Source organism: Salvia miltiorrhiza, chromosome 7, assembly GCF_028751815.1.
Source record: "Salvia miltiorrhiza cultivar Shanhuang (shh) chromosome 7, IMPLAD_Smil_shh, whole genome shotgun sequence".
NCBI classification, from domain to species: domain Eukaryota; kingdom Viridiplantae; phylum Streptophyta; class Magnoliopsida; order Lamiales; family Lamiaceae; genus Salvia; species Salvia miltiorrhiza.
The window spans coordinates 59007121-59029525 of NC_080393.1; the positions used below are offsets into that span (position 1 = coordinate 59007121).

Sequence of the window (22405 nt, forward strand, 5' to 3'; positions counted from 1 at the left end):
TAGAGTAGTAGGTGATAAGTAGGGCTGTCTAAATGGTTATCGGGTTTTGGGTATCCAAGTAACCGAACCGAAATTCCCGGGTTTGGGTATCCAATAACCGAAAATTTCGGGTAATGGATCGGTTTCGGTTATTGTTTTTTTAAAATTTTCGGTTATCGGTTAACCCGAAAAACCGATCGGGTTCGGGTTAACCGAATAACCGAAAATTATTTTATTAATTATTTAATATATATATTATCAATATAATATATTATTATATATATATATATATATATATATATTATATAATATATTTGTAAATTTACATATATATTATATATTTGTAAATTTACATATATATTATATATTTACAAATATATTATAAATTTGTAAATTTATAATATATATTGGTAAATTTACAAATAATTTACATATATATTATAATATATTTACAAATATATTATATATTTGTAAATATATATTATATATTTGTAAATTTACATATATATTATATATTTGTAAATTATTTAATATATATATATATATATATATTATAATTGTAAATATATATTATATATTTGTAATTTCTTTTAGAGTAGATAGAGCAAAAATTATTTGAATTTTATTTTTTAAATGGATATTTCGGATACCCAAATAACCCAATTGGTTAACCGAAGCGGGTATTGGGTAACCGAACTTCTAAAACGGTTCGGGAACGGTTATTGAAATTTGGCAATTTCGGGTTCGGGTAACCGAAAATTCGGGTACGGGTAACCGAACCCGAACCGATCGACAGCCCTAGTGATAACTCTTCATATGATTTCTCAACTGCAGCCACTAGTGAGTCCACATTGTTACACACATTTTCTGTTTGCAAGCTTTGGATTGCTCTAAACCACCCCAAATCATTGATGTTTGTGTCTGGACTGTTGGGGGGTTGTTGCACAAGCCTGATGTCAAAACCATCAGAACTTGCAGCCTGCCTAAAATCTGGATCATCATCCTTGATGTGAGGCCTTGCATTGTCTTGTTGGATAAAAATCAATTTGCTTGCAAAGGGTGGCCATTTGTGCTTTATGGCTGGTATCATCTGTGCATAAACCACTTCATTCATCAGAAACTAACTAGAAATACAAAAATTAATCTAAAATAGAAATGCATTCAACCCCTACTGTTGTATTGTTACATTTGGCACAATAATCATCACTACTCCATACCTTAGTGATAAAGCAATCCTTCATGACTTATCTTGTTATGCTGTCAATTGGTTTTTGTTCCATAGTTCCAGCTTCCCTGTTCTTGCTGTTCCTTTTAGCAGGCATCATTTCTGTAAACGGAAAAATTCCTATTTTTCCATCGAATAACACACTGCCATCTTGTGCAAATAATGGCCTACACACTACACAGATGAACATCACTTTCTTGATGAAACTCTTTGACTTGCATGTTCTGTGCGGTTCTGCCTCACCAGGGGTTAAGTAGAACCTGTGATTTACCTTTGTGATGTAAAACCATTTCTCGTCGATATGCACAGTGTTGTGCATATCTTTGAACTGAAGTACCTTCATAATACGGTCGTATTCTATGGCTTCAAGGTTGAATCGCAGACGTAGAAGTTTGTTAGGAGCAGTTAGGTCGGGTCTAATTGCACTTGTGTGAGCTTTGATCAATCCTTTGTTTATCCATCGACCCATTGTACTTTTACTGCAATTTATGCCACTTGCAAGCCTTCGGATAGTTGATCTTTTGCTCAATTCCAGGCTGGAAATTAGCTCTAGGTCAATTTGCACTCTTTTTCGATGTGGCCGATGTATTTTCATGCTTGCCGAATGAATATGCTCACCTCTTTCTTGTTGTTTTTTTGCCGCAACCCAAAGTCGACTCACGGTCCTTCTAGAGCTCCCGAACTTCACGATGGCTTCTTGGATCTTCCCTCTTTTCGGCTTGCCGTTTTTGCTCTCTTGGAGAAGGAATTGAACAATAGTGTTCCTTTCACCAGTAGTTAGATCGTTTCTCCTCATTTTTCACTTTCTATTTTGTTGTAAATTTAGAAGTAGTGAATGGTGAAAATGAATTCTGCCATGGTGTAGTATTTATAGATGCTTTTGGTTGTATTGAGAGGGAATTTCGAATTTATTGAAAATTTCAATGAAAATTTGTGTTGCAAAATTGTTTAAGTATTGTTTTAATGTTTTGGCGGCTGAATTGGGAAAAAGCATTGATTATTTCACTTTTTAATATTGGCGGCAGATTTGTTTAGGTGTTGGAACCGAAAAGTTAAAAAAAAATTGAACTTACTGTTGGCAGAATATATTAAATGTAAAAGGGATATTGAAATTAAAATAAAATTAAAAGAATATTGAATTTATAATAAAAATAAAAGTGGTCCCCTCTTTTTAATGCTTGCCATTACTTTTACTAATTCAATGCTTAAGTAGGTGGGCCAACAACTTTTTCATCCTAATTCAACACTCCTTAATCTCCGTGCCGAAAAGAAACGTGCCATTATTTATGGGACGGAGGGAGTATTAGTCTATACTACTTTTATAATGCTAAATTAAATACTCATAGTACTTGCCACTTGCATGAAATTGTTGATGAGATGTATTAAAAAAATCCAGGATTAATATTCAGATTAGGAAGTAGAAGATAATCCTGATTCGGAACTTGTTCGTGAAAAAATTTCCAAGAAGAATTGGAGGAAGAATTACGAGAAGAATACATTTTTGTAGAGTATGGAATAATGGAGAAGAGAAGAATGAAGTGATTGGTGAAAGAGTAGTTAAAAAAAGGGAAAATTGTACCTAAATACACAAACTTTGCCGAAAATCCATTTTTGACGCGAAGTTAGGATTTTACATTTTAATACACCAATTTAAGAAGTTGTTCAATTTTGACACAATTTTGAATTCCGGTGACCGGGATATTGACGTGGCAGCTGGAATCGACGCAGTTCTGGGGAGGGGGAGGGTCCGATCGGGAGGGTGGGGGGGGTGGGGAAGCTGACGTGTAGAGAGAGAGAGAGAGTGGGGTGTGAGAGAGAGAGGGTGGAGTGTGTGACGTGGCGATTCCAGCTGCCACGTCAATATCCCGGTCGTCGGAATTCAAAATTGTGTCAAAATTGAACAAGTTCTTAAATTGGTGTATTAAAATGTAAAATCCTAACTTCGCGTCAAAAATGAATTTTCGGCAAAGTTTGTGTATTTATGTGCAATTTTCCCTTAAAAAAATAAAAAATAAAAATAATAAAAAAAAGAGCCGTTGGCCCGTTGCAACGGCTATGTAATCAAATTCGACCGTTCTAGAATTATCATTTTTTTTATGCTTGCAATTTTCCTATTGGGCTGTGCATCCGTCGTGAATCTGGAGCATGGCCGAAAGCCCGAAGCGAGCCTTGAAGGCGCGACATCGGCAAAGGGCTCGGCAAGCCGGGCGCGTGCCCGCTCAACGTTAGGGGTGATGAACGGGTAGGGTACCGGATAATCATACTCAAAATTCGGATACCCGTACCTAAAATAAAGCGTTTATATGACCTGTACCCGAACCCGAACGGTATTCGGTTACCGATTAAATGAGATGGTTATTACGGATCGATTATACGGGTAACCAAAATACCATTAAAAAAAATTATAACAATGTCAGAGAGGGTAGCCGTTGCTAAATCAAACACACTAGTACAACATTTCATTTTCAGTATTAGTGAAAACGCATCAAAATGTTATCTTCAACAAAGCAATAAAGGAAAATGAACTATGCAAGAAAGCAACCAAGCTGGCTGCCATTTAGCCTTCAACTAAAATCCATGCGACAAATAAATAAATAATACTGAATCCAGCAGCTGGCATATAGCACATTGATATGATTAATTACAAGTAATTTAATTATTAACTTTTAAGTTGATAGGTGATAACAATAAAAAATAAGTTGATAGGTGATAGCTTTCCTTTCGGGTAATGTTTCTACAATTATATAATAGAGATATCAAATTAAATATAAAATTATATTTTATAATTCTAAAACTAAATAAATCGGTTAATCGGGTATACCCTATCGGTTATCGAGTATGCCCAATAACCAAAAAATCTCAAAAGTCATACCCATAACCGTATCATTTAACCAAATATCGGATATCGATTACCTGATAACCGGCGGATTTCGGTTCGGTTCGGAAATAACCGATATTCGATATCCAAATAAGCAGGCCTACTCAACGTGACCCACTGTGGATGCTCTTAATACTGCATTGGATCGAGTTTCCCTTCTCAGCTTCTCCTTAATATCATTTTTCAAAAGGGTCGGGAGTCTTGGGTTACATTGTGATTTTAGGCAGGTTTATCACTGCCAAAATATTAATTTCCGATAATTATCCACGTAAATATAAGCAATTGCAGCAATTCAATACGACTTGTGTGGTTCAATACCTGCAATAATTTAAAGTGTAGCATATATAAGACACCTCAAAATTAATGTGTGAAGACATGAATTGTAGAGTTTCACAAATTAGACAAATCTCAAATGTAGTTTAACATATGGAACTAAAAAACAAGCAAAAGCATATTTTCAATATCTTACACAAAGATGAGTTCATCTGCAATCTCCACAGCTAAATAAACAAAAACTAAGATTGATATCTGACCAGAATGAGGCACTGCAAAAAGTAGTGAAAGATAGCCAAGGATGAACTGCCGGTTAACCTTACAAAGGGAGCGGCGCAATCACGTCGTAGAGCGGATTTGCGCCCCGCATCTGTCCATGGATAACAGGAGCATGTCGTTGCGTGCCGCCATATGCGATTGTGTCCCCATGCGCGGTTGTTGGAAGAAGTCGCCGTTGTTGAATATGTAGGAGACATCAGATCCAGATGTGGTGGACGTGTCCCAGCTGCTGCTGCCCTCGGAGTGCTGGACCTCGGATTCTTGAGCCGTGGGGTCCGACTTCTTCGTGTTCAAGAAACGCCCTCCCGAACCCCGAGCTCTCCTCAGAGCGTGGTGGTGGCGAGACTCGTGGAGATATGGCTGTATGTTTGAATATATGCGGTGATTAAAAGGGGATTTGGGAAAACTAAGAGGACATTTATTTTTCATGATTGAGAAATTTTATTCTCGTTACTAGGATTGTTTCAGTCTTATCATTTCAATGAGATATATGAATTACGCAAAATTACCTCAAACGATAGAAAATTATCAAGGGCTTTAGGATATCTCAAAGTTTCGATTCATCTTAGTAAACAATGGATTGTTAGTCCGTATTATTTTTACCTATCTAGGTTAATTCTCCGAAGTAACTGCCCTCTGAGGGGGCGTTGACCTTACATGATTGAATATTTTTATTCTCGTTACTAGGATTTTTCCAATCTTACAATTTTAATGGGATATGAACGATAAAAATTATCAAGGGTCTTGGGATATCTCTGAGTTTCAATTCATCTTATTAAACAATAGATTATTCTATACTATTCTAATCTATCTAGGTTAAGTCTCTGAAGTAAACCCCCTTTGAAGGTATTATTGGGATGTGTTTAAGTACCTTTCTTGTTCTTGCCACCTTATTCTGAGCCTCGAGCTTAGCTCTGGTTTGACGACGCCTGAGAATGGCATGGTATTGCTTTGCGTTGACGAACATGGGGATGCCTTGATTGTGATCCAGAGGTAGCACGGCCCTTGCCTGTCCGACCCCCGCCATTTGAGGATAAATCTAGAGAGAGAGAGAGAGAGAGACATGTTTTCAGTATGAACTACAAAACAAGAACAACTACTTGAAACACAATCTTGGAGCAGAAATGCAATGTGAAGTAAAGTTTACTCATACAACGCGTCTACTGGTTAGCTCTTCACTGATATCGACACAGATTATACTAGTTTTGCTCCCGTGTCAAGAGAAGCAACGAGATGGTATGGTTACTTACAGCAGCATTTGGATCATATGCAGCTGTCATCCTGCCTCCAAAATAAGGTGCAGCCGCAGCCATGGAGTAAGACGCCCAATCCTGCAAAGACAGCAACAACTGCAGTTATGATGCTTCAAGGCGACCATATAACGTTTTTTGTATTGGTGGATTTGGGAGGGATGTTATACGAACATGAACTGCAAGAAAAAGACTTGAAACCAACCGATGATTGATTGTGTTCCATCTGAACTTGATGATGGCTCGGATACTCTGCATATTTAACAGAACAACGGGTAAGCTCAATGAGGTCGTGTAACGTAAATTTCTACATTAAAATGCTCTATCTCTCATGATGCAAGTAATCATAATTCCATGCTCGATCTCATAGATACATGTAGAGTTCTGCAAGGTATGAAAAAGGAACTGAAATGCTGTTTGATGCACCACATTTTAACACATTGCTTCAATTATCAAGAACACAAAGGCATATGATATCAAGCATTCAAGCTATGGACCAGTTATTACCGGGCTGGAACGACACGTTCTTCATCTGAACGTCGCTTCCAGCTGAGGTGGATCCTTCATGATGAGAATGAGACTGATCCGTGGACAGAGTTGAGGAAGAATCTTGTTCTTGGTAGTGAGAGTCGGACAGCTTGAGATGGTAAAAATCGTGCTCTTTTGTGGCTTCCAGCTCCGTGGCCACGCTCTTGGAGACGGGTATCTCGGGCTGCTTGGCAGAGAACCACATAGGCATACGGCTGCCAAACAACGTTGGAAACGAGTCAGCAGAGGTTCGGTCAGAATCTTTCATGGATAAGCTTCGCATCCCACAAACCTTTTTCTGCTCTTTTCTTGCTGCTAAGTGATAAGACGAAAGATTTGATCAACAGCTACACAAACTGGTTAAATCTTTACCTGGTTTAAAGAGAAGAAAGCCATTGATTCCATCAGAAAAAGATGAATGCAGATTGCCTCAAAAAACACACTAAAATATAGCAATTCATGAGTCCCAATTGAGGGAGAAAGCCCTTCAGCTAACACACTGCAGCAAACAGGTTTTCAAGTGTGATTTAGTGAATAATTAACTAGTGAACTTCAAGAATTTCTAGCTCCAAAAGCAAAGCACTCAAATCTTGACAAAATCTAGCCTAAGTGATAAATGATAAGTTAAATCTTTACCTGGTTTAAAGAGAAGAAAGCCATTGATTCTATCAAAAAACATGAATGCAGACTGCCTCAAAAACACACTAAAAATACAGCAATTCAAGAATCCTAATTGAGGGAGACAGCCCTTAGGTTTTCAAGTGTGATTTAGTGAATAATTAACTAGTGAACTTCAAGAATTTCTAGTTCCAAAAGCAAAGCACTCAAATCTTGATAAAATCTAGCCTAATTTCAATTTATTTTATTAGTGTTTACTCTTTCACCACTTCATCAACAAGAGAAATCCCCAAAATCTTGAGTTTACAGCAGCTCAAAATGCAAGAAAATTCATCAAATAAAAGAAAAAACCGCATTGCTTCTCAACAAAATTTCAACTGCAAACACCAAATAGAAATTCAGAAGAAAAAATTAGAACTTTACTCAAACATACTAAAACCAAACATGGAAACCTCAACTCTACGAAATCATATTGCCCAAAACTAGACAATTGATCCATTACAAGGAGAGAAACAGAGAAAATAAAAGAAAAAAACACACACACACAGAGGTAAAGACAAAATCAAAAAAACTGCCCCTTTGTACACACGTCTCACAGAGAGAGATGAGAGAGGAGAGAGAGAGAGACCTGCAGAGAGAGGTTATAGTCGCTAAGAAGAATACAGACATCCTCGTTTGTCTTTGACAAATGCCCATATTTAGTTCCGATGCTAACAAACTGAAAAATAGTATTCCACCAAAAAAAATTAAAAGAAAAAACCAAACCCACTGATTATTTTTAAATAGTACTAACCCACAAAATAAAAATCAACCACCAGCCAAGATTCAATTTTTAACTTTGTTTAATCTTCATATGCAACACCTCACCACCACCACCACATTCTTTTTTCACTCTAAGATTCTTGAAAGGGGCAATCTTTATATTTAGGGGAAAAGACTTCACAGAAGTTTAATATTTTTTTATTGATGCCATTCCAAACTGCTATTATTGTGATGAATTTAAAACTATTCCTTTTGGGACAGATCATAGGACTAAAAGTGACATGAACACTTTGTAACACATGGATTTCCCTATTTCGTATCTTATCTGAAAATTATGTTTTTATTTTATTCAGCCTCTTTTAATTTCTAAGTGGGATTGTCTAGAGGATTAATGGAGAATATGGTTAATTTGGAATAAATTTTGTTCGAATTTTTATCAGCCAATACTTTTAGCAAAAATGTTTCATCTTACATATTTTAATTTTTAAGAAAAAAAAAATTGATGAATTTTTAAGAAAATTTTACGTGTACGGATTTAACACTTAAAAGTCTTCGTGCGAAATAAATTTTCCCTTTTGGAATTATTGACTCAAATGCCTATTTCAACTTTACTACATTGAAAGACTAAAAAATGCAAAATAGATGTAGTATTGAATAAGACCATTTTGTCTGCTCTCTTTGGGGAAGTAAAAATAACATGATCCACAGTGACATTTGCATCATATATGACGTAATTAAACATAACAATATAGTCTAGTCTAATTGTGAATATATTCCATTAAGTATGCTTCTAGATTGTTCATTGCTTCACTATTTTCTTTTTTTACTTATGTAATTATTATGTGATGACACAACATAAAACAAGACTAGGTAATGATCAAAAGAGACTCCTTTAGTGAGTGAATGAACAATCTCTTTCTAATAATCACACTTTACCAACCTTTTAAAAGATTGCCCAACCATAATATTTTCTTAGTACGTAAGAATTATTCATTGCTCTTTCAATCTTTTTATTTACTTTTGATACAACCTTTTTATCTTTATAACAAAAAAAAAATAGACGTTAAAATATATCATGGGGTCTACTGTTTAAGAAAAAAAAATCACTATTTTACCAAATCGAGCCAATATAAAATTTTGTTTGGATAGCAAATGCATCCCAGCTTTATTATTATATATATAAAACTTAAAGAAACCCTTGCAAGCACAGACACGCAGCAAATGACCGAGCCTTGTTAAAACCTCTTTCAGGCAAATCCGAGAGGGAAAATCCTGAAAGAGGAAAAAAAAAATACTCGTCTAGACAGGAAGCGAAAAAAAGCACCAATAACTTAAAAGGGGTAGGCCTAGCTCCGAGCTTCGAACTGACCATCACCCACAACCGAACATGCGCCCCCTGAAACCGAAATAAACGACAAGCAAAGAAAGAGCCAATAGTCCAGAATCTAACGCACCATAACTTTGTAAAAGAACCAAATGGCGAGAGCAAAACCAATGAGAAAGCGAAGAGATCCAATTGCCCCAAACCATAGCGCACCAGGGAGTTGTAGAAAAGGTTGTGGAACAAACGGCATGACGAGTGATGCTAAACAACTACATTGTGCCAACCCACAAATTAATTAAATAATTAATTTATTAACTTATTTTTTAAAATAAAAATAAAATTTAGTTATTTTATTGTATTATCTACATTATAGTTACTTTTTTGTAATTCTTTGTAACTTTTTTATTTTTATTTTTACAAAAAAAAATTAAAAAAAATAAGTACAATATAGACACTACAATAAAATAATTAAATTCTACTCCCTCTGTCCGCCAAAAGTATACCACTTTTACTATATTGGGCGTCCGCAAAGAGTATACCACTTTCCTTTTATGGAAATGGTCCCACCACCCACTTTAATCTTTTATCCTTACAAACACTCTTTATTTACAATAAAACCCACCCCAAATTCAATCTCAACCACACATCCCATAAAGTGGTGGGACCCTTTCTCCACTACATCAAAATCATCACCAATTTTATTAAATCCCGTGCCCAACCAAAGTAGTCTACTTTTGGCGGACGGAGGGAGTAGTATTTTCTATTAAAAAATAATAATTAAATAAATAAAAAAAATCTTATTAAACTAGTTTGTGGGTGGTCACATTAATATGGCTGCATAAATTTATTGTTATTATATGTTGCATTCAAAAATATATTGCATTACTACTCTAGATGTTGAAGGACCATTTCAATTCTCTAGGTGAACTTGCTAAGAGATAAAGTAAGTTTGATTAGTTCATTAATTAATTAGTGGGCTTAATTGTTAACTGTGGAGGCATTTTTTAATTACAAGATGCTCTAATTATTGCTGCCTGACGTGCGATTAAAGACAAAGTATGGTTTAAAATGTCACACTTTTAGTTTAATTAGATGTATTAAAATAAGCATGCAATACTCCAGCTCATCTCTATACATGTTTTTTAGTGCTATCACTATATGATGACTTAAACCTATTTATTTAATGTTGTTTGAGCTTAATACTATGTAGCAGATACCAATGACGTTATACGTAATGATTTTGTAGATACTATATCGAAATTATATGTATTAATCATTCAATTATGTGTAGTGACACATAATTGAACATATGTATACCAAGAATGATATGGGTGCAAATTAAATAGGAGTTTTATATTTAAATGAATATGTTAAGTGTGTGCTTGAATTAATAAACGCTGACTATTTTGTGGTTATGAATATTTAGGAATTGAATTAGGACTAAAGCATGTGATTTAACAATTAATTTTTTAGACATCAGCCTTGTACCAAGCTTTAATAAAGAGTTGGTGCATGATTGTAGGTAAACACTCGATATAATTTCTAAAATTTGAATGTGTCTATATTTTAAAATTTTAATCCAGAGTTCACATATTTCGGGAATAATTTTTTTTTAAATATATTTATTCTTGAAATTATCCAATAATAGTATCATTTTTTTCCGTTCCATAATCTTCCTATTTTTACAAATACCTACTATATGTTTTTTTCTCCTTGTAGTTAGGGATGTCAATCGGGCCAACCCACTCGGTTTCGGGCTAACTCATTCGGTTTCGGGTTATTTTCGGTTCGGGCTAGTCGGTTTTTTTATTTTTCGGGCTAAAATTTTTCGACCCTAACCCTAACCCACTCAGTTTCGGGCTAGCCCGTTCGGGCCCACAAATTTACGATTTTTTTATATGTATAATTTTTTATATGGATAATCATATTATTGTAATTAAAATATGTCGTGCTTTTTAAATCAAAATATTTCGCCTTATTTTAGATACAAAAATTAGTGTTATTTTAATGTAAATTTACATAATATCTAATTTTAACTTTGTTTCCGATAAAAATTGTATATAGCTATAACATAAATTACTATCTTTCTTTGACTTTTATATCATAAATATTTATTATTAATCGTTAGAAAAAATCAAAACATATTATACAAGCATCAAAATGTTATTATCAAATTAAAAAGTAAAGTATTAAAGTTTAGAAATCAATTATTAAGAAAGTGTTCGGTTAATCGGGCCAACCCACTCGGTTTTCGGGCCAACCCTATCGGGCTCGGGCTATTTTCGGTTCGGGCCATTCGGGCTAAATTTTTTTCGGGCTAAAAATTTTCAGCCCTAACCCACTTTTTTTATCGGTCTATTCGGGTCGACCCGTCGGTTTCGGGCTTTTTTGACATCCCTACTTGTAGTTCCCACTACTTAAATTTAAGGGGATATTAATATTTATTTATATATACAGTTGAGTATTTGAAATAATTTCCAATTTGAGGCTATTCATCTGAAATTTTATATATCAAGTATACTTGCAGAATTTTGATAAAATCCTAATTTTGCACATTAACTTACAAATTTTGCTAAATAATTATTGTACTTTTAAATTCATTTGATTTTGGTGTCTAGTTGAATTTCAATCCAATTTAACGAGTTGGATTATGTAATTATGTTCACATAGTCTTCTGGAAGTTGGCACTTATATTCAAATCCTTTTTCAATTAATTATGTGCAATTTCAATAAAAACGACAATATTTTAGTAAGTAAGTTAAGTCGGAATTCAATCTAGTTAGCAAAAAAATAAATTAAAATTAAAATTCAATAATGTTTTGGTAGATTTTTAAATTAGCGTGCAAAATTAAAATTTGATCAAAGATCGACAATTTACATGCTTTTAATTTATCCCTTTTTATTATCATAATTTTGAAAATGAGGAGTTTTGAATGTGAATATCTCACATGAATCAATCCCAATTCAAACTTTATGATGAAACGATATCACACAAATTTAAATATTTTATGTTTCGGAAATTATCCAGAGCTGCTGCGAACTGAAATCAAGTGAATTTCCGACTGCTGATTAATTTTTAAAATCTAGTAAGAAATAATTAATATATTTATCTCAATGAAAAAAAAAAAAAAAAGTGACAAAAATTAGTAGTAATGTGAGTAGTGAGGTCGAAAGGGAAAGAGAGAGAAATGAGGGGATTAGTAGTGGCGTTATCTTCAACTCTCACTCTTCAATCCTCTGCAGCTCGCTCCACCGTGGGCCCTGCCACCTCCCACATCCTCCACCGTCTATTCCAGCGTACTCCCACTCAAAGCACAAGTCTCCACACTAAGTCAACCCGTACAACACTTGCAGCGTCCGCCTCACTCTCATCCATGGCCGCCTCTTTCTCCCCGGAGAAGGCCCGAGTGCCCCCAGCCCTGCCGGCGCCCGCTCCTCCCATCACCAAGGTACTACTCCCTCCTTCATGAGAGAGAGAGAGAGAGAGAGAGAGAGAGAGTGAGTATTTGCATATTCTTGCTGAATTTAGAGCTGGATTGTTGTCTTGTTTTGGCTTTTTGGGAGGTGGGTTTTTCTTCTCCTTGTAATTTATGTGAGGATTTCATGGTAGAGAGCTTAATTGGTGGTAAAAATTAAATCTTTTTTCTAATTTGGCTGGGAAAGTGGGATTTTGTTGTTACTTTTGAGGATTAGCTTATGGAGAAGTTTACTTTTAAGGATAATCCCTTGTTTATTTAGATTGATTGGAACTTTGAGGTATCTCAAAACTCTTATTATTTCTATCATTTGAGCTAGTTTTGTTTTATTTCATATCCCATTAAAAGGATGGTATTGGATAAATCCTAGTCTCATGCAAAGTAAACATCATTTGGATAGATAAAAATAGTATAGACTAATCCATTATTTAATTGATGAATTGGATTTTGGAATATCCCAAAGCCATTGATCAGTTTACTTTTCATGATTGATAGATGCATAATTGAGTATTTTTATCACCATTACTAGGATATTTTTAATCCTATTCTTTGAATGAGATATGAATCAAGCAAAATTAGCTCAAATGATAGAAATTGTCAAGGGCCTTGGGATATTCCAAAGTTCTAATACATCTTAGTAAATAAGGGATTAACTTTAATATTTTATCTATCAAGGCTAACCCTCAAAAGTAAACGCTCCTATGTATCTTATCAATCATAAAAAGTAAATGCCCCCTTAAAGTTGATAACTTTGTGTGTGATTATTGTGAATTGTTGTGTGTGCAGTTTAAGATTGGTATATGCCAGTTGAAAGTGACTGCTGATAAAGAGAGAAACATTCTGCATGCGCGGACTGCGGTAGAGGAGGCTGCTGAGAAAGGAGCAAAGCTTGTTCTGTTGCCTGTAAGCTCATTTCATTCGTTACTCGGGTTAATCTGTTTTGGTAATGTCGATTTCACTGATTTGTTACATTAAAGTAGCCATTGCATATTATGTCCATGATGGTCCTTTACAGTAGCTTAGTTGGTGGAGTGGGAGGTTCGTGATTGAAAAGGTTATGTGTTTTGTCTTTTTGCCAACCCTTCTAGATTAAGCTATCTAAAACGCACTCATGAGCTACCCCGAGTAGCGATTGCGGTAGTTGAAAAGGATATCCACAATAATCTAAAGATTTGGTGCAATGTTTGCAATATACATATGAAGGAAACCTGTCTGGTACTGAGTTTTTAGTAGATAGCTTGTGGGAAACGAGTGTGCAATGATGAGTATGATAATAGAGATGACATGTAATTTCGACTTTGTGAAATCATGCTATCCGCTAGAGCTATCTTCACTTTATGATTCCAAGGTTTTGCTGTGGTTTAAGGGGAATCTGATAGAGTAAAGGCGTATGAAGATGAAGAAATAAGAAAGAAAATAAAAATACGATATATAGAACTCCTCCTGCGAGGCCCTCAGAGAAAAATATCTCTGCCCTACAGCTATTGTTGTCCCTAAACAATGATCCCAAGATAATTAACCCTAAGTCGTAAAGAACTATATATAGACCTAATGACTTGAGGCCCAATTAAATAACTTGGAGCCCATGAGTCTGACCTAAATAACTTAACCCTAAATAATTGAACTACTGCGAAAAATAAAAGATAACTATGAAACTAACAAAAACTAATATAATAAAGATAATCCTAAATCTGCAGACTGCAGCTGATCTAACGCTATCAATTGCCCGCCTGTCGAAACAGCCTTGTCCTCAAGGCGGTTGCTGATTCACATGGTCCCATGGGACTTCCTCCTTCAGCCCGGTATCCTCATAATTCTCTAGGTCCCTGCCCGGGTCATCTTCCATGTCACCGATTAAAACCTGTAGTGTTTTAGGTGGGCAGCGATGCAATGGCCCATATTTCAGGCCGCAGCGAAAACAAGTGCCAGCTGCACGGTGTTTCATGTACTCCTCATTGGAGATGTTGCGAAAATTGCGGGGAGGGGCAGACGAAGTGAGGGAGGCAGCCGGGGAAGCGGACGACGTGTGGGAGACAACCGACGATGTGTTCGTCGCTGGTGGGGCGCTGTGAGGTCTGACCGGGGAAGAATGTCGAATGAACACTGGCCTGGTAGAGTAATTTGCTGTGGTAACTGGCGGTGGTTCCTGCTCAACCTTTCGAGCCATCAAAACTGCTGCCGAGTAATCCGTGACCGTAGGGTCTTGGATTTGTTTGCGAATGTGTGGTTTGAGCCCACTCAAGAAGAAACCAAGGTACTGCTCATCCGTGAAATCAGGAAGTTGCGCCGCACGCCCTTCGAATGCAGCGATGTAATCCTCCAAAGACCCTTCCTGTTTTGTCGCCCCCAGCGCCTCGTACCCATTAATTGCAGCATTATGTCCAAACCGATTCAGAAGTTCACGGCTGAATCGAGTCCAGGTTAGCGTCGGACAGCGTCGCAGCAACAGTTGCACCCACGCCATGGCCGGGCCTGACATAGCGATTAGGGCTGTCTTCAATCTCTTGTCCCTTGGTGTCTCATGCACGAGAAAATATTGGTCAGCACGTGCGAGCCATGCAAGTGCATCTGTCCCGTCAAAATTGGGAAGATCCATCTTTTGAAAAACCTGAAAAGGAGTGGGTGTTTCGGTCTCTGATTCGGAGTCACGGCTTCCCTCTGATTCATCGCCGGTGCCAGTAGGTGAAATATTAAACTTCTTCAACAGCGCGTCAAGTTTCGAGTCTGTTGAAACTTGATACGCACGAAACCCATCCACAGCGGTAATCAGTTCTTCAACCGCCTTCTCTAATCCGTCCAGTCGCTGTTCGGTACTCCTGGTAGTTGCTACAATCCGGCAGGTCGGACCAATTTGATAGAGTAAAGGCGTATGAAGATGAAGAAATAAGAAAGAAAATAAAAATACGATATATAAAACTCCTCCTGCGAGGCCCTCAGAGAAAAATATCTCTGCCCTACAGCTATTGCTGTCCCTAAACAATGATCCCAAGATAATTAACCCTAAGTCGTAAAGAACTATATATAGACCTAATGACTTGAGGCCCAATTAAATAACTTGGAGCCCATGAGTCTGACCTAAATAACTTAACCCTAAATAATTGAACTACTGCGAAAAATAAAAGATAACTATGAAACTAACAAAAACTAATATAATAAAGATAATCCTAAATCTGCAGACTGCAGCTGATCTAACGCTATCAGAATCAAACAACGTAATAATATGGAAATGGTGTCTGATCTTCATAAAAGAAGTTGATACTAATGTGTTGCACCGTAGAAATGTTCAATCTTTTTAACGTATAATCATGAAGTGACACCATAGTGAATGCCATTTGTTCATGTTGAGTGTTTTATTTCCTAAACTACAGTGTAAGGTTTAATGTGCATTCTTTCATCAGGAAATATGGAACAGTCCATATTCAAACGATAGCTTTCCAGTGTATGCTGAGGATATTGATGCCGGTTTTGATGCGTCTCCATCAACAGCAATGTTAGCTGAAACTGCTCGCCGTCTTAACATCACACTAATTGGAGGTTCAATACCTGAACGTAGTGGAGATAAGCTGTACAACACCTGTTGTGTTTATGGCCCTGATGGGAAGCTGAAAGCTAAGCACCGTAAGGTGATTCTCGGATGTTCTTGTTTCTATCAGTTACATGAGTCATCTTTTGAACAGTGGTTTATATTTCGTTGAGTGTAGTGTTTCAAATTGGTCGGATAAATGCTTTGTTTGTTGTTCTTTTTGTAGAATTTATAACCTTCGATCCAGAGATTAACTGGAAAATCATCTCAAAGCATGTTCCCGTGCTTCGTATTCCGAAAGATCATTGGATAATATGAGCATATTTTGCAATCTGTTATAGCTTGTGAATGGTTTCAGGATGTCATGTTGTTTTGCGATATTTATCATGCTTTACCATTGATTTGAAAATCATCTGAAAATGAGGAGATAACTAACACCCGATGATCATACGTTTGCTGCCATTCTCAACTGATGTGAAAATAATTTGTACTATTATTTCCTATTATACAGCTCTGTGAATTTAAAAAATTGTACATTATTTTCCTATTATACAGCTCTGTGGATTTAATTGAAATACGACGACGACAGTCTATTTTGTTTTCTTGTTTTTTTAAAAAAAAACTAGTGCTCCAATGTATATCTACATTTGACCAGATACACCTTTTCGATATTGATATTCCGGGGAAGATTACCTTCAAAGAGTCTCAAACTCTTACTGCTGGGGAGACTCCGACCGTAGTGGACACAGGTAATACATTACTGATTGACTTGATACTCGTAAAATACTGCTTTTGTGCATCTTTTTTCCCTTCTCGATCAACTTGATTAGGAGTCAAGTACATGAATATTGGATACATGTTATTGTGTTTCAGAGTCACAAAAAAATGGTTTTTATTCCATCTCTAATGAATGAAGCAAAGCTATTGGACTCATCAAAAATACAAACAGTGGGTAAAATCATCATTTTTGTTAACTATCATCATGTGGCATTTTTCATCATCGAGTTCTTTCAGTTTGCCTGATGATGTATTTAAGTAGAAAGATTTTGAGACCAAAGATTAATCTGGTTTCTGATAAAGAAAGACCGAGTTCAGTTGTGCACATGTAGTAGTTAACGAGCATTCGATTGTCCTATGTTTCAAACACCAGAACTTTAAGTCATATAAATGTGAGTATTGTTGGTTGAGGGGCTCTTGAAGTGGTCGTTTATTGCTCATTACGTTCTCCATTATTTTCTGTGCCACTCCTTTTCTAACATGTTATGGTATTTGTGGATGTGCAGAGGTTGGTCGAATCGGAATCGGTATCTGCTACGACATTAGATTTCAAGAACTGGCGATGCTCTATTGCGCAAGAGGTTTTGTACATCTGCTATTAAATCTCTCACAAATCTGTCAAAATTCATCTATCGAATATCTCTCTATTATTCTGACTACATATAAGTGTTATTCGTTCTTGGTTATTGCTTATGATGCGTCAAATAACATGTAGGCGCTCAATTGATTTGCTACCCGGGAGCATTCAATATGACTACTGGACCTCTGCATTGGGAGTTACTGCAACGGGCAAGGTGAGATTGACGAACATCACGAGATATCTTATTCCCTCCGAGCTCTCTATATTTGACATACAATGAAATAACAATGCCAACCACATATTAGTTGGAATTAATTCTTGATGTTACCACTCACTATCAATGTTACTCTGATGCAGGGCTGTCGACAACCAGGTACTCCCAACCATCCCAATCACTTCCCTTTCATTTTCCTTTAATTCTCGTTCGTGTGCGTGTATGAGGATTGAATGCTATGAGATGGTACCATCGTTTTATAAATGAATCGAACATTAACTGAAAAGGCGTTTGATTAATCCTAGTACTGTCAGACACTCTAGGAACACCTCCATAACCACTTCACATCATGAATATTTTTTGGTCGTTACACATCAAGACAAGGCGAGTGTCAGTGTTTCTTAATGTCTCGTACACAGACACATTATGGCTGTTGACCCTATGGATCATTACTCTAATCAATCGAGTCGCCCTTAAATGCTCTGAATAAGAATGAGTTAGTTATCATCTATTATTGGTTGGTTGGCAATAATAGAAGGGCAGCTAAATATGACAAAAATTTCTTTCCTTTTCTGTGGTTAAGCAAATCTCTATAGCTAATTCATAGCCAAGATTTTGAACAATACTTGACAGTTATACGTAGCAACATGCTCACCTGCTCGAGATGCTGCTGCTGGATACGTCGCGTGGGGTCACTCTACACTTATCGGCCCGGTAAGTTAATGCATGGAGAGACAGCAATAATAAGAAAATATTTGATTACAACTTAGGAGAAACATGTTTCTTTTTTTTTTCCAAGGTGACAACTGATTTAGATTTGTTTGTTTGTGTGGTTTCGACAGTTTGGGGAAGTACTGGCCACAACGGAACATGATGAGGCGATAATCATCTCAGAAGTCGACTATTCCCAGATTGAGCTTCGGAGGTGAAACGAGCATTTCTTTATCTTCGGTGATAGATTAGATTGACAATACATAGGATTAAGTATTTAAATTATTACACGACCAAATGAGCTCTCTTTTTTTTTAACTATGTCCAGAACGAACCTCCCGCTGGAGCAGCAACGACGAGGCGACCTCTACCAGCTGGTGGATGTTGAGAGGTTGAGTTCTGAATGAAGAGTGTGTTGTTTTTGTCTTTGTGTTGCTAAAGTTTGAGAGGAAGTTTGAAATGAATGACGAAGGTTGTCGTGTTCTTGGAGAAGGATCATTTAGAAAGCGATTCGTTTCGTTATTATGAGAAAAAGGAGATGAATCAGTGACAGTGAGGCGTTGAAATGCTGTAGCATTTTCTTCTCTGTGATAAATGTTTATGTTGGCTGTTTCTTGTTTTGATGGGCCAATGTTGTCGGAATACCTCTCTCTCTCTCTCTCTCTCTCTCTCTCTCTGAAGTTGGTGTTGCAAGTGATAGTGAGGGGTTGGAAGAAGATTTTGACTTTTAAGTATCAAGAAATATATGTCATATATCACTGCGACATTAACTAATTCCTCGAATCAAATTTCATCTCCAATCTAATTTTTTGGAATGAACTATTTATGGACTTCACTAATTACTCTCATTTATTTAAGTATTTTACTATTTTTGGAACCGATTTCATGGATGAGATCGGTTCTCACTAGGAGAGGGTGCGATGGCGGCCCATGACGCGGCCATGCCTGACAACGCTAGCGAGGGTGCGAGGGTGGCTTTGGTGAAGCCGCGACGGCGGCCCAGGGCGCAGTCGTGAAGTGCAGGGCGCGAAATAACAATTTATTACTTTTCATTACAACAATAATTACTCTGAATTAGGCAAAGGAAATATTGAAAACAATAAAGAGAACAAATTATAAGATGAAAATTAATAACAAGTAGAGAGAGAGAGAGAGAGAGAGAGAGAGAGAGAGAGAGAGAGGTAATTGGCTCGCCTGCATTGGAGATGTAGTAAAGGACCTAACAGAAAATAAATATTTTGACTAGTACGATTGTAAATTTAATTTGTGTTACAATTAGGTTCTTGTGTCATATTTGCATTTATACCTTGATCTATGTTAAATTAGTTCCTTTATACCTTGAGTTTATGTAAAAGTTAGGGTATACATTTTACACGATTTTACAAAATTGTATATAGTAGCGAAAAATGTTACACATTTTTTACAATTACACGCTTTTTACACTTTTTTACACGATTACATACTTTTAGAAAAAGAATATATAACAATGTAAAATACATTAGTATTATACAATTTTTTAGACTATTACACGATTTTGTGAAAATTGTGTAACAGCGTATTTTTACATTGTTACACTATTTTTGCAAAAGTGTGAAACAATCATGATTTTTTTTTCTTGAATGATTGTTTTAAAAAAACATTAAGGATATATTGGTATATTTTAGACCAAAAAATGCTAATATTTCTAATTCTTTAACTTTATGAAATAAAAAATCTTTTTACTATATGAAATGGACTAGAGTAGCTCATTGTCTCAATATATAAATATGTATTTTTGGATCCTAGGTCATCGCCTATCCTCGACCCCCTTCTGGTCGGCCCCACTTTGTGTGGATTGAGATCCAATATACTTCATCCGTCCCGCTCCAAATGTCTCATTTCTTTTGGGCACAGAGATTAAAAATGTGTATAAAGTAGATAAAGTAGGTTGGTGAAAATTGTTTAAATATTAAGTATTGAGAGAGTGTGTACTGCCAAAAAAAATGAGATATTTGAAGTGGGGGACAACCCAAAATAGAAAATGGGACATTTGGAGTGGGACGGAGGGAGTACTACATTAGATGTCTCACTTTGTATCTCACTTCTAATTTTGCTTATTTTCTTATACAATTTTTTCCTCCGATTTCAATTTTGTATATTTTAGTTTAATTTTATGATTATTAATTTGAGTTTATTCAATCTAATTAGAGTATATAATTATTTTTTATTATTTAATTTTCTTTTTATTAGCTAATAATAAGTTGATAAATTCAAAGTTATGGTATATAATTTTTTAATTTTATTTTTTTGAAATAAAAATTAAGTACTATAATTTATAATATTATAATAGATTTTATTTTTATTAAATTATTATTAAAATAATAAATATAATAATTGAATATATATAGTGGTGAATACAAAATTACGGAACGGTGAATCTCGTCGCCCTTTTTTTTTATAAATTACGTAAGTAAATAAAGAATTTTTAAAGACCGCGCGACGGAGTACTCGAACCCAAAACTTTAGGTCTTGGGCATAACTTTCTAAGCTAGACCAACACACACATACTCTCGTCGCCCATTTGTATCTTTGTTTAGTTTGTTACAATTAGCTTTTTATACTTTTAATTTATTTTAAAGTTAGATCATTTTAATTAGTTCATAGAAGTAAAGACATAATTTTTACATGAACGAAAGCACGCAAACTACTAAAGCTCGGAATCCATATTAAATAAAAAGAAAAGGAGATAATAGAGGTGCCTACTTCTAAAGAGATTAAAGTATAGAAATTCTTACTTTTCATACAGAAGTGCACGAACCTAATTATATATATACAAAATTGGAAATACACTCACCTAAATATATATATATATATATATATATATATATATATATATATATATTCCTATTAATTATACTTATCTTAACCTAATCCTAAAAGTCTAAATCAACCAATTCTCTTGATGTCAAACCGACTTATCCAACCTCGTATATAATTAAATGATAATTAAACTATTTTTTTACTCTTAAAAAAAATTGAAAAAATTGCAGCCTGTTTTCAGTTTGATGTGGTAGTTTGATATAAATATGAAAGTGCAACTAAAATAAATTAACATTGCAAGAAAAAAATAGTGCATAAGTTGGTACGTGCATGTGCTCAGCTCTTAAAAATTAAAATTAGTACTTCGGTGGTGAGCAATTCAACGTTCAATATAAAAGATTACCCAAATTTGAAGAGTTCAAATAATACATTAATTGTTAGATAAAACTTTGTTTATTTGATTTACCGAACATTGAAATATTAAATTCTGAAAAGAACCGACAACACGTACATTCGTTTCACATGCCAACAATATTGATTGTTTCAAACTTCCAAAACATAATCATTTAAATATTAAGCTATCCAATTTGAATAATTGAGAGAGAGAGAGAGAGAGAGAGAGAGAGAGAGAGAGAGAGAGAGAGTTTTGCAATTATTTGCAAAGCTTACAACCTACAAGTTCGAGTTATTAACACTATTTTACTTTTTGGAATTTTAAAGAAGATAATTTCACATTTCTGGGGTTCCTATATATAGTCAATATTAGTTTCAAAAGGGATTTTTTAAAACTAGCTTAAAACAATTATTAATACGCAATAGCTAATGATTAGGTAATTGCCTCCCACTAAATTGCCACTTCCAAAACCATAATCTATAGTAGTTTGAAGGCTAATAAAGAAGTAAGTTTCTTAATTAATGCTTGACTCTTTATATTAATAATTTTCAAGTGTGTATGAGTTTCACTAAATAAAGATTATAAATGTATTTTGTACGGTTGCTATTTATTTTGATGATAACGAATATCAAACTAGGATATAATATTAAAAGATTGAGTTTTTTTTTTAAATCAATAAATAATTAAATTTAAATGTTTTGTTACGATGAATTCAAAATCAAGACTTTTAACTTTGAGCATGAGCTATTCTACAACCAGAGAAATATATACATAAATTTGAATTATTTTTTATTAGTTATTATTAGAAACACGCC

General features: G+C 35.2%; 2 protein-coding genes across 26 annotated transcripts; one reads left to right on the plus strand and one right to left on the minus strand.

Moving 5' to 3' along the window:
- Nucleotides 1–3883: 3883 nt before the first annotated feature.
- On the minus strand, nucleotides 3884–7996 carry LOC130995212 (nuclear transcription factor Y subunit A-7-like). 25 transcript variants are annotated; one of them, XM_057920387.1, is made up of 9 exons: nucleotides 7824–7996; nucleotides 7659–7748; nucleotides 6705–6784; nucleotides 6392–6627; nucleotides 6090–6136; nucleotides 5885–5965; nucleotides 5506–5673; nucleotides 4674–4994; nucleotides 3884–4400 (listed from the first exon to the last, which is right to left on the minus strand). In XM_057920387.1, the coding sequence occupies exons 4-8, from the start codon at nucleotides 6621–6623 to the stop codon at nucleotides 4695–4697; spliced, it is 828 nt and encodes a 275-aa protein (XP_057776370.1). In that variant the 5' UTR covers nucleotides 6624–6627; nucleotides 6705–6784; nucleotides 7659–7748; nucleotides 7824–7996; the 3' UTR covers nucleotides 3884–4400; nucleotides 4674–4694. The 25 variants fall into 25 exon arrangements, with proteins under 25 accessions (XP_057776370.1, XP_057776371.1, XP_057776362.1 ...); XM_057920388.1 differs by having other exon boundaries at nucleotides 3884–4317; nucleotides 7659–7996; XM_057920379.1 differs by having other exon boundaries at nucleotides 6392–6784; nucleotides 7824–7918.
- Nucleotides 7997–12205: 4209 nt separating this feature from the next.
- LOC130995207 (omega-amidase, chloroplastic-like) lies at nucleotides 12206–19020 on the plus strand. The gene is made up of 10 exons (XM_057920363.1): nucleotides 12206–12565; nucleotides 13379–13495; nucleotides 15991–16215; nucleotides 16771–16864; nucleotides 17399–17473; nucleotides 17608–17686; nucleotides 17830–17845; nucleotides 18320–18400; nucleotides 18529–18611; nucleotides 18726–19020. The coding sequence occupies exons 1-10, from the start codon at nucleotides 12305–12307 to the stop codon at nucleotides 18802–18804; spliced, it is 1110 nt and encodes a 369-aa protein (XP_057776346.1). The 5' UTR covers nucleotides 12206–12304; the 3' UTR covers nucleotides 18805–19020.
- The last annotated feature ends 3385 nt before the right edge of the window (nucleotides 19021–22405 follow it).

What these genes read in the sequence shown, in the direction of transcription:
- LOC130995207 (XM_057920363.1), top strand. Translation starts at nt 12,305, where the DNA reads ATGAGGGGATTAGTAGTGGCGTTATCTTCAACTCTCACTCTTCAATCC. An exon ending in CAAAGCTTGTTCTGTTGCCT is followed by an intron (nt 13,496 to 15,990) that starts GTAAGCTCATTT and finishes TTCTTTCATCAG; the next exon opens with GAAATATGGAACAGTCCATA. An exon ending in TCCCAGATTGAGCTTCGGAG is followed by an intron (nt 18,612 to 18,725) that starts GTGAAACGAGCA and finishes AACTATGTCCAG; the next exon opens with AACGAACCTCCCGCTGGAGC.
- LOC130995212 (XM_057920379.1), bottom strand. Translation starts at nt 6,695, where the DNA reads ATGCGAAGCTTATCCATGAAAGATTCTGACCGAACCTCTGCTGACTCG. An exon ending in TGGAACACAATCAATCATCG is followed by an intron (nt 5,966 to 6,089) that starts GTTGGTTTCAAG and finishes CTGTCTTTGCAG; the next exon opens with GATTGGGCGTCTTACTCCAT. An exon ending in CATATGATCCAAATGCTGCT is followed by an intron (nt 5,674 to 5,884) that starts GTAAGTAACCAT and finishes CTCTCTCTCTAG; the next exon opens with ATTTATCCTCAAATGGCGGG.